The sequence below is a fragment of the Centruroides sculpturatus genome, unplaced genomic scaffold (genome assembly GCF_000671375.1).
Source record: "Centruroides sculpturatus isolate CEXI.00-Female unplaced genomic scaffold, Cexi_2.0 scaffold1658, whole genome shotgun sequence".
Lineage (NCBI taxonomy): Eukaryota > Metazoa > Arthropoda > Arachnida > Scorpiones > Buthidae > Centruroides > Centruroides sculpturatus.
The window spans coordinates 102,419-114,573 of NW_019385818.1; the positions used below are offsets into that span (position 1 = coordinate 102,419).

The following is a 12,155-nucleotide window of genomic DNA, read 5'->3' on the forward strand; positions in this document are numbered from 1 at the left end:
TGTTTCCCGGGCAGCCAGTTTCCCTTATGCTATTTAGGATGGCGGGCCACCATGCGTGGTCGAATGCACCTTTGAAGTCTATGGAGACCACCATGGTGTGCTCGCCTTTCTGCTTGCCCTGATGTATAATGTTCACTATTTTGTCCAAGGCTGTGATTGTGCTCCTGCCCCTCCTGAACCCATGCTGGTTACTGTTTAAAATGTTGTTATGCTCGCAATGATAAACCAGCCTGTTCACCATCAGTCCGTCCAAAACCTTCCCCAGTACAGGGAGAAGGGAGATTGGCCGGTAGTCCGATGACCCAGTAGGGTTGGATTTCTTCGGGATGAGCTTTATTGCGGCAATTTTCCAGGTACTTGGGAATAAGGCCAGTTGAAGGCATCTGTTGTATATGACATAGAAGGCAGTGGGAATTGCCTCAAATGCCATCTTTGCCATCTTGGGGGTAATAGCGTCCGGGCCGGGGGCTTTCCGAAGTTTGAGCTTTTTGAATTCCGCCTTAATCTCATGGAATGAGAACTGGCAATCATCTGCTGTGTTGGGATTTGTTTCACTCTCTTCCCGGATTTTTGCGTGAGTGCTGTCATCTGTTGTTATATCATCTTCTGGAAAGAGGTCTGTGATTATCCGGTGGTACGTGTCCTCTATGGAAGTTCTTGCATTAATGATGTTGTGCTCGAAATTGTTTGGGATTTTGCTGCTCTTCACCTTGCCCCTTACAATGTAATACGGGGTGGACCAGGGCCTGTTTTGCCCTAGGTCCGAGCAGTACTCCCTCCAAGAGTCAGTGCGAGCCTTACAGAGGGAGGTCTTGTACTTCCTGAAGAGGGTTAGATATTCTTGTCTTAGGGCCTCACGACTATCGTGGTCTGTCTCCCGTCTGAACCTTCTCCTCGATTTTCTTAATTGTCTCCTTTGAGTTGCCAGTTCCCTATTCCACCAAGGAGCTGTTTGTTTAATGGTGTTTAATGGTTGTAGCTTTGTGGTAGGCGGTAAGGATGAGATTTTGCATCCTATCGATGGTATTTTCCAATTCTTCTTTACCCATATTGATCAAGGGATCGGTGTTCCAGTTGTGCCGGATGTACTCCTGATAGAAATCCCACCGCGTCTTTTGGCGTATCCGTAGTTGCTTGACCACCTTGATGGCACTGAGGGTTATCTCAATGTACCGGTGGTCACTAGCAGAGTGTTCACTGAGGGTAGCACATTGAACGTTGTAGGGGATCAAGTGTTGGTTTGCCAGACAGATGTCCACCCAGCTCTCTCCTGTAGAGGAGGAGTAGGTGGCTAGTGTGCTGGTGTTCATCGACCGGAGATTCATACTGTTTATTAGTTCGATAACTTTATAACCCCTCGGGTCCTCCACCGGAGAGTGCCAGATATGCGATTTTGCTTGAAATCTCCGGCGACCAGAATAGGGATCTGTTTTAGTTGTTGGATAGTCTCTTCTAATTCTTCTAAAGGCTGGGTGATATCTTCTGCAGGCGAGCAATAGAAGGATATGATAGCCATGGTGAGATCCTGCACTTTGATGATAATAGTAGTGTAGTTTCTCCGTGTATGTTGACTGAGCTGGTGTGCATTAATTTTCTTATTCACCATGATGATACCCGTCTGTGGGTCTTCAGTTGGATCGGAATGGCTAAAGATGTTTAATTTCCCAAAGAGGGCGATTTCCCTTTTGTAACAATAGGGTTCCTGCACTATCATGATGTCCGCTTTGTGAGTATTGGCCATCTGCATTGCCTCTGTAGAGGCAGCTTTTGACCGTTGCGTATTAATCTGTAGCAGTTTGAGACTATCTATTTGAGGGTTAGTTCCCATAATTGGTCTGCTTGATTATTTGTTCTCTGATTTTTATTATTTGGGGACACTTTGGGTCGTGGGCGTTGTGATTTGTGGGCTGCCGTTTTTCAGGTGGCAGGCCCTTGTTGGCCGTTTTACACGTGATGCAACACGGCGGCTGCTCTCTCCTAGTGCACTCATTATATTTGTGAGCATTAGAGCAGTGGCTACAATATTGCTTCGATGTACAATCACATGCAAGATGATTGTACCCACAACATCGGAAACAACGAGTAATGTGTACGTAGTCATCTATTAATATGTTCGCCCAGGATAAAGAGATATATTTCTCCTTTATTAGTTGATTTCTTATATTTGGGGTGGTTGAAAGCACTACGTGGCGGCAGTTTACTTTAGTGTTTCCTCTGTTTAGAGTAGTGCTTATTCTTGTAGCCGTTTCGAATTCTGCTTTGCTGATCCCGCCCAGAAAATCATTTTGATCATGCAGAGTGCTTATGATTGTTTCGTCCTCTACTGAATTTGGGACATTTCGTAAGATTATTCTTGGTCGCCTGCCCTCTGAGACCCTAGTTTTTATCTGCGGTTCAACTTCTGGTAATCCCTGTACCGCTTGTTCTAATATTAATGCATCTCTCCTGCAGCTTGTGCGAAAGCACAGCCCATTTCCCTTTACTTTCCTGATTGCCGTTACTTTAATTTTAAGCTTATCCGGCTTTACATCATTTATGATGCTTTTTTGTACTTTTTCCATATCAGTAGCGCCATGATCGGAATCCGTTACTTTCGGATATACTAATAGAGCGTAACTGCTACTGCAGCCCTCATTTTGAACTTTCTTGCTGATTGATCTGGCAATGGTTTTCGTGGTAGTACTTTGAGGTATATTCGTTCTAACAATATTGGAGTAGGATGGGTTTTTCACAGGTTGCGCCTGCTGGCACTGGCACTGGGTTATCACTGTGGCGCTCCGGGTGGCCCTGAGCTCCACCAAACTGCTGTACAGCTTGTTAATGGTGGCAAACATGGAGATCACCCTCTCTTTAATTTCCACCTTTTCTGGGACAGTGGGGTTTGATTTGCTTGGTTGAGGCAATAGGTCCATGATCCTTTGGAGGTGTTGGTTGGACCCCTCGATGTGGGTTCCTGTCCGTGGTGAGGGGACCTCCCAGAGATGGTTTAGATACTCTTCTTCACCATCCCTGGGATCTGAACGCCCACCCACGTGTTTGCCGTGCGTGGTGTCCCGTATGCCGGAAAGGGGGATCCTGGTAGTTGAGGGGCAACATAACGTCCCCAACACACTGCTTTGGCCCCTGCTTCGGATAAACGGGAGGCTCAAATCAGGCTCCGTTTGAGTCAATCGGCTGGTCGTTGAGNATATCAGTTGGTAAATTAAATAATATGATCTTCGGGGAGCGTTTTTTTTCTCTCTATTATTTTCACTTTATTTGTAAGGGCCTCTTCCGCTTGTACTGCTTCTTTGAATGTTTGTATATCTTTCTCACCGTGTACCTGTATGCGCAGATCTCCCTCGGGAAGAGGACGTATTGCTTTGATTTTGATCCCCAGTTTTTTGGGGTCCACGTGAGTTTGTAGTATATCCAGTGTTTCTTCCGGGATTAAAACGGGTTCATCTGGTTGTTTAATCGTAGCTACTATAAATTCGTGGTTATTCACTTTGGGATTTTTTACACCTCCCAGAGCTTCAGATTTTTCAGCTATAAGCCTTGTAGTGCGACTAGAGTAACCTTGGTTACTCTTGACAATGTCGGCGTAAGATGCCCTGTCCATTTGGGCTGATGAAGTGGATAAGGCCTTTACTCTTTCCCTCAGTTCAAGAACCATGCCAAAAATTTGATTTGCAGCCGCGTGCATCTTGACTGCTGCTTCTTTAACACTTGCGCGTTCTTTTGATTTAACAGATATATTTGAGTTCGAGGGAATATTATTAAATATTATTTCGAGTTGCAGATTAACCGTATTTAGTAAGTCCTCCTCAGCGAAGCTATTATTGGTATCGTTGCACTCCATATCAGTAGTCATAGTGTCCGAGTGACAAAAATTTGCCCAGAAGAGATCAGCTTATTTTTCTGAGTTGTTTGATGTAATACACTTAAAGAAATCCCCAGCGAAACCCCCAAAACGGCCAGCGAAGCACCGAATTAGGGTCAGGTAGGGGATAGGACCGGACCACGTGGCGAGGTCAATGACCTTTTCACCCCTTTGTATGGTATAAAACTAAGAATCGTTATAATAACTAAACTATCACGAATAGCGGGAAGATTTTTACACAGTAGATAGAGGTCAAACCGAGGATAGAAATACCCAGCGGTGAACGTTACCGGCGGCCCGCAAAGCCCGCACGGCGGTCCGAAAAGTAAAACATTATGGTCGCGTTTAAATGAAAACGGATCGACACAGAATAAAAATGATAACACCGTTAAAAACAGCGTAAAAGCCGCTATCCGATGATATACAACTTTACCACTTACCGGCAAAAGCGGGCCGAGGAAAGCTGTACAAAACCCGAAAAGTTCAAAGTCCTGTAGATCCTAAACGGCTGGACGGATCTTGATAATCTTGACGCCAAACGATAGCTGAAGCTGTGACGAGTCGAATGGTATATAATAATCCAACGATTGAAGCACAGAAACTTCGATGCGTCGATCGAAAGACAGAGCCGATGTACACACTACCTACCACAGTCGCGACTCGACGCCCTCTCCCTTGCTATAGACATGTTACTAAAGTTTTAAGAGGGCTGTCTGAATGATTCAGACTTATGCCCTGTCAGAAACGGAAAGAAGAGACAGCTTGAGATTTGAAGTGTGAAAAAGTAGGTAAGTAAAGTGTGAAGAGAAGGCATGGGACCAGAGAGCGCTTGCATCGGCATTTATTGTAATAATAAAAACATACAATTACATAAAAATACATAAAATTAATACAGAGATAAAATGGCGATAAACAAATAGAATAGGGAGTACAAAATTTCATATTATATACAATATTTACAATACAAGCATATGGTCGCTTTGACCTAATATATGAAAACATTATAATTACTCCTAGGGAAGAATCACATATAATATTTCGCGACAATTAGTATTTGGTTGGAGTCCAGTTGGTGGAGGTGAGCTACAACGACTCCTCCTCGTCGGAGTTATCGTCCATGCTCTCTTCTTGTAGGTTAATCTCGTCTTCTGGTGTGTCATCTGTGTTGTATCGTTGATGTTCTGAGTTATTTACTACGAGGGCACCAGTGTTGTAGATGAATTCTTCGAAAGTTCTCCATAGAGTCTTATTCTCGAATATTTTGTGCTCAGTTGGGGGCCATCTTGGGTTGTTGGTGAGGTACTCGTGAATAAGTTTCGTACGGTGGTTATCGTGTTTGGTGCAAATAAAAGCAAAGTGCGCAGCATCGCCGATTTCGTCGTCGGAACAGTCACATTTATTATTTTCACTGAGTTTAAACCTATGAAGATAGGCCGGAAAATTTCCGTGTCCCAGTAGTACTTGCGTGGTAAGGCTGTTTGGGACGTAGTGTTTAGCTTTCTTTCTGGTTTGAATGGAAGGAATAAACAGGAAGCAGTTTCTCCCTGTTTCCGCCGTTTCCCATTCGTGTTGCCAGATCCTATCGATGATGGACATGATGTAGTTTTTGACGCACACCTGAGGGGTGTCCGTAAAAGAAGGAGAGATGTTGCTACTAGCTCCTAACTTGGCCAGTTTGTCGGCGATTTCATTACCTTTGACACCACTGTGACCGCGAATCCACCCGAAAGATAGCTTTCTTACTGTTCCGAGGGTGTTAGCGGCATCATATAGTCTTTTTGCTAAGGCGGTAGGGTGAGTCAATTCGTTTAGATTATGCAGGGCGGCTTTGCTGTCTGTCAGGATAGAGATGCTGCCCTTGAAGATGTCGATATTGTTTTGGATGTGCTGAATTGCCTTCAAGAGTGCGAACATCTCTGCCTGCGAATTCGTACACTGTGTGGCCATGTTGTAATAATGCTGATAAGTAGTCCTATCATTATTATTCTTAACGATGAGTCCCGCACCGGTGCCGTTGTCATTTTTACAGCCGTCTGTATAGATTTTCCATTTAGATCTTATTTCTTTATTGTTGTCGTTATCCCAGTGGATTGTGTAATTGATGTTGCCGGCCGGGTGTTCGCTGAATTCGTCTTTTTTTAGCTTCCTGTCAATACGGAAGTTGGGTCTTGTGATATCGATGATTTTACAGTTGTTTTTTAGTTCATGGTAGATCTCGTCGTTTCCGGGAATGTCGTATCCGCGATGTGCGCCTTCTGCTGTTAAGTACCAGTTCCATATGATGTATTTAGCTTTGAGATGGATCGGTAAGGTGTTGGCCATGATCTGGAGTGCATTTGTGGGGGCGGTGTTGTATGCCTTATTTATTTTAATCAAGAATTTCCTCTGGATCGATGTTAATTTCCTTCTCATATGCACGTTTTCCAGGGCTTCTTTCCATACCATGACCGCATACAACAGTGCTGGTTCGATGGCCGCCGAGTATATAAGCTTCGTGTTGGCATAATCAAGTCCCCACATTTTCACAGTGATCCATTTCATCAAGTTTGTCTTTTGCTCCATTTGTCTGCATATGTTTCGGACGTGGGTATGCCAATTGAGTTTATCATCGAACCATATACCTAGGTAATTTAATTCCTGTTCGATTTTGATTCTGTTACCGTTGATGAAAATTCTCGGCGGTCGTTGCAATCTGTTGCGCTTGTTCCTTCTCGTGCACACCATTCCTGTTGTTTTATTGTAGTTAATGGGTAGCTTATTTTCACTGCTCCATTCGTAGATCTGCTTTAAGTAAGTATTAGTCGTTTCCTCCAGCTTGTCCACATTCTGATGTGTCACCATTAGTAGCAGGTCGTCGGCGAAGGCTTGTATCGTTATATCCTTGTTATTTTTGAATAAATTTAAAAGCTCGTCACAAACAATATTCCAGAGTCCAGGGCCGCTTCGCGATCCCTGGGGGCACCCTCTGTTCGTGGGCCGATTAATGGAGAAACTGTTACCGTTGTATTGAACACTTCTGTTATTTAAGTAATCTCTTGTGAGGTTGTAAATATTTTTCGGGCAGCCAGTATTGCGAAGTCGTTTGAGGATGCTCGGCCACCAGAGGTGGTCGAATGCTTTATGGAAATCGACTTTTACCAGAATAGTGTGCTTATGCTGTTTCCATCCTTCATTGATCACTTTTTTCGCCCTTAGAGCTGCGTCGATGGTAGACTTTCCCGGCCTAAAGCCGAACTGGTTGCTATTCATCTGTTGCGAGTTGTGTAGGTGCCAATTTATCCTGCCGATAATAAGTCCATCTAGAAGCTTGCCCATTGTGGGCAGCAAGCTGATCGGCCTATAATCCTTTGGTTCTTTAGGGTTCTCGTTTTTGGGTATTAGCTTGATGTTAGCGATTTTCCACTCTCTCGGAAAGTACCCAGTGATTAGACACGAGTTTAAGATATGATGGAAGGCTATTGGGATCTCTTTGTAGGCTTCCTTTAGCATTTCAGCCGTTATCCCATCTATTCCCGGCGATTTTTTATTAGCCATACTTTTGATCGCTTTATCCACTTCCCGAAACGTAAAAAGACTATCGTTTGTGGTGTCGATGGGGTTCTGAATAGTTCTCCTGATACTTTTATGTTTCGTTGAGTCCATGTCAGGATCGTCTTCTGGGAAGTGGTAATCTAGAATTTGTCTAATATTATTTACTATAGTGGTATTGATGTCAGAGCTGTCGTTGAGGTCCGTGATGTCTGGGAGGTAGGAGGATTTTTGTTTTTTTATTATAAGGTTATATGGAAGGTCTCACGGTCCTTTTTTATTAGAATCCGTGCAGAATTTCTTCCAGGATTCTGTACGAGTTTTATTTATTGATTTTTTATACTCTGTAAGCTTCCTTTTATAGTTGTTTTTATATTTGTTCTCTTCCCTCGTGTTTTTATTTCTTTCGTATTTTTTTCTCGCTCTGTTTACCTCTCGTTTCATGTCGTTAAGCGATTCGTTCCACCAATGCGTCTTTCTCTGCGGCACGGTCTTATATTTTAGTGCCTTTTCACCTGCAAGTGTTAGAGCATTGATGAAGTGTTTCGCATAATTCTCTATTTCCTCCTGCGTGTTGGTCGCCGGGAAGTCGTAATTCTGCCAGTTTTTGGCAAACTCGTGTCTGAAGATTGTCCAGTTTGTCTGCTTTATTTGAAAGGAATTAGGTTTAGAGTTTCTGATTGGTGTTTCTTGTTGGATTTGAGTTAGGATGTAGCGATGGTCGCTAGCGGTAGGGCTGAGTAGAGTCTCGCAATTGTCAATCTTGTGTGCCATTTTATCGGAGACCAGACAGATGTCTGTCCATCCTTTGGCGAACGGTGTAAAGAAGGTTGGGTGGGTAGACATATTTGTTGAGATCAAGCTAAATTCCTCCATTAAGTCTGTTATAAGCCTGCCTCTTTTGTCCTCTTTCTCGTGGAACCAAACGGGAGATTTCCCGTTTAGGTCCCCAGTAATAATAATGTTTCTGTCGCTGATCTTTCTTAATACGTCAGAAAGTTCTCTGATGCAATCGTCGTCATTTTCCTCTGGTGAGAAGTACACACTTATAAGGATGATTGGCTCGTGTGCTTGTAAAATAACGGTCGTTATGTTTTCGTTGCTTAGTTGGGGTATTTTCGCTATGTCGAGGTCGGGATTACATATTATGAAGCCGCTTTTTGGTCTGTTGTTCGTGTTGCCGGAAATCACCCTCCATCTGCCGAATCTTACAATTTTGTTTTTAATATAGTATGGTTCTTGTATCCCAATTATATCTATATTTTTTTCGTTAGCCGCTTGGACGAGATGTGAGCATGCCGCTTTGCTCTTTTGTGTGTTTATCTGGAGGATGTTTATAGTATCTTTATTCTGATTCTGCTGCGTTGTAGTATTTTCTTGCGTATTGTGTCTTTTGGGTTTACAGGCCATAGTCGGTTTTTTTAATTGCGGCTTCCTTTAGTTTTATTGTAATTGGGCAGTTCGGATTTAGTGCCCCGTGATTTGTAGGCTGTCTTTTTGAGTTCGGCAGATTTTTGTTACTTTCGAGGCAGTTTATGCAGCATGGCGGCTCTTGCAATCTGTCACACTCTGTGAATCGATGGTTTTTTCCGCAGTGTGAGCAGCACTGATCTTTATCGCAATTTTTGGCGATATGCCCAACACCACAGCAGCGGTAACATCTAACAAGAGGTACAAAGTCATCAACTTTTATCGTAGCCCAGTTGATGGAGATATGTTTTTCTCTTATGAGAATGTTTCTAATTAATGGTGGGACAGACAACACTATGTGTCTGCAATTTTCTACGTGTCTCCCTCTTGTTAGTATTGTGCTGATTTTGCATTCCTCCTTAAATTTTTGTTCTTCTATACCGCTCCAGATATTGTTTTGGTTGTAGATGCAGTTTATTACGTCGTCTTCTTGTATGGATTGCGGTACGTTAAGGAATATGACCCTTGGTCGTCTTCCTTCCGATCTTTTACATGTGATTTTATTCTGCAGGGTCTGGATTTCTTTTATTGCTTTTTCAAGCTTTTCGCTCTGTTCCCTGTCTCCCATCTGATGCAAATCCCGTTATCCTTAATATTTCTTACAGNCACTCTGTGTCCATGCTGGAAAATAATGGCACAATAATCAGCGATATACAGGGTATTGCTGATTTACTGGGTGAAACATTTTCTGCTTCATCCAGCGATATCATGTATCCAAGAAATTTTCAAGCTTATAAAGCACAAAGAGAAAAACAAAATTTAAATTATATTCCTCATTAAATGAAGAATGAAAATGTGCCATTCACCAGCACAGAACTACATACAGGGATTTCTCGCTCGGGGAATACTGCTGTAGGCCCGGATAAAATCCAATATAGCATGATTAAAAATCTGTCAAATAATTCCCTTTCTAATCTTCTGAATCTGTTTAACAGAATATGGATAGAACAAACTTTTCCTGACTCTTGGAGGCTATCTATTATTATTCCCATTCCCAAGCCAGGCAAAGATTGCAAGAATCCCTCTAATTACAGACCAATCTCTCTGACAAGTTGTGTTTGTAAACTCCTAGAGAGGATGGTAAACAGACGCCTGATGTTTCTCCTAGAGGAAAAGAACTACTTTTTACCACACCAGAGTGGATTTCGTAGGAACAGAACTACCACAGACAATTTAGTAAACCCCTCGATGTGGGTTCCTGTCCGTGGTGAGGGGACCTCCCAGAGATGGTTTAGTATCTCTTCTTTACCATCCCTGGGATCTGAACGCCCACCCACGTGTTTGCCGTGCGTGGTGTCCCGTATGCCGGAAAGGGGGATCCTGGTAGTTGAGGGGCAACATAACGTCCCCAACACACTGCTTTGGCCCTTGCTTCGGATAAACGGGAGGCTCAAATCAGGCTTTGTTTGAGTCAATCGGCTGGTTGTTGAGTCATTCTTGACCTCGGCTTGGAGTCAACCGATCGATGCAGACCGGGCAGACATGTCATACAAGATGTGCTCTTCTTGACTGCATTGTGAGGGTATAGCTTCTGGGAAACCCTGGTGTGACGATCTATGGGAGTCTCCCATGTGACGGCATCCCCTTGTTGGGCCCCATGGTGGGTGGGGTCACTAGGAGCTGAATACTTATTCTTAAATATGGATCCATTAAAACCCAAAAAATTATGTACCAATGCTCCGCCATTAAAGGAGGACAGTTCCTTTAACCAACCATCTTATCTCATCGTGCATGCTACGGGAGAAACACCACTTTCTAAACGCTCCCCCTTTCTGATTCAGAAACTTTTTGAATCATCCATTGGGCATCTTAAAAAAATCCAAAAGATGAGGTCAGGAGACCTGCTTGTAGAGGCAGCCTCCCCTCAACAGTCTGAAAAGCTTATGAAAATGAAATCGCTAGGAGACATACAAGTCACTACCACACCACACACAAGTCTGAACTCATCACGTGGTGTGATATCTGAAATCGATCTGATGTCTGAAAATGAATCAGACATTCAGATCGGTCTTTCGGACCAAGGTGTCACTGCCGTTCGACGAATTTCGATCCGTCGAGACGGCAAGTTGATACCAACTAAGCACCTTATTCTCACCTTTGGAAAACCGTCATTGCCATCCTTCATTACAGCAGGATACCTGCGCTGCCCAGTTCGACCGTATATTCCAAATCCGCTGCGTTGCTTCAAATGCCAGCGATTTGGACATTCCCAGACCTCCTGCCGTGGCAAAAGCTTATGTGCACAGTGTGGAATTGAAGGCCACCAGAGTACTGAGTGCACCAGTACTCCACGCTGTGTAAACTGCAGCGATGCCCATCCTGCCTACTCTCGTAAATGCTCTGCATGGCAGAGAGAGAAAGAGATTCAGCGGGTGAAAACTGTAAACAATATATCCTATCCAGAGGCTCGACGCATGGTCAACCCAAGCGCTTCTTTGAAACAGAAGAGTTTTGCGGCTGCTTTGAAGTCTACAAAGACAATAGGGGTTCAAACAGATATTTCTGTTTGCCCAAAGGAATCTCTTACTCGCCATGCGAAATGTTTATTACTACCATCAGAAGAAACAACAAAGGAGAATACAAAAACTAAAACGCCCCTACCTAAAACAGGGGTAATAACGAGAAACGTGGGTTCAAAAAAGGCAAGCAAGAACCCGCTAAACAAACAGAGAGTGAAAGTTGCTCTCTCTAAATCTAAAAAATCAGAGGCTCAGTCCATGAGTGAGTTCTCTGATATCTCTGATGAAGAGAATAATATGGAGGTAACCAAACCAACGTCACCTCCAAAAGGAAAATCATCAGTTAAACTAAAGAGGGACACTTTTTCTAAGAATACTGCCTCAAACACATAATGGATTATAAAATAATCCAATGGAACTGTCGTGGTTTCCGCAACAACTTCTCTGACATTAAACACCTGACATCATCTACCTCATCTCTCTGCGTGGCACTCCAGGAGACCCATTTGAAACCTGGAGAAAGAACTACCTTAAAAGGATTCGATCTCTACCGCAAGGATGATGATAGCCACAACCGTGCCAGTGGCGGTGTGGCTATTTTGGTTTCAAATCACATTCCATCCTTACCGGTGCAAATAACTACTGATTTGCAAGCTGTGGCAGCCAGAATATCTATTGGAGTAACTGTCACAGTTTGCTATATATACTTGCCACCAGATGTCAGAGTGAATGAGAATGAATTGGATACTTTGGTTGAACAGCTGCCAACACCATTTCTTGTACTTGGAGATTTCAATGGCCACAATCCTATGTGGGGCAGTCCCGACATCAACCGT

The 12,155-nt window shown here is 43.5% G+C and overlaps 2 protein-coding genes across 2 annotated transcripts; one reads left to right on the forward strand and one right to left on the reverse strand.

The window, feature by feature from the left end:
- Positions 1-7,654: 7,654 nt before the first annotated feature.
- On the reverse strand, positions 7,655-8,800 carry LOC111642311. Its single transcript, XM_023388643.1, has one exon. The coding sequence runs from the start codon at positions 8,798-8,800 to the stop codon at positions 7,655-7,657; it is 1,146 nt and encodes a 381-aa protein (XP_023244411.1).
- A 1,700-nt stretch (positions 8,801-10,500) lies between these two features.
- Positions 10,501-11,712, forward strand: LOC111642312. Its single transcript, XM_023388644.1, has one exon. It carries the CDS (start codon positions 10,501-10,503, stop codon positions 11,710-11,712), a length of 1,212 nt encoding a protein of 403 aa, XP_023244412.1.
- Positions 11,713-12,155: the final 443 nt, after the last annotated feature.

Excerpts from the sequence above, each read along its gene's own strand:
- LOC111642311 (XM_023388643.1), bottom strand. The coding sequence starts at position 8,800 with ATGGCCTGTAAACCCAAAAGACACAATACGCAAGAAAATACTACAACG.
- LOC111642312 (XM_023388644.1), top strand. The coding sequence starts at position 10,501 with ATGGATCCATTAAAACCCAAAAAATTATGTACCAATGCTCCGCCATTA.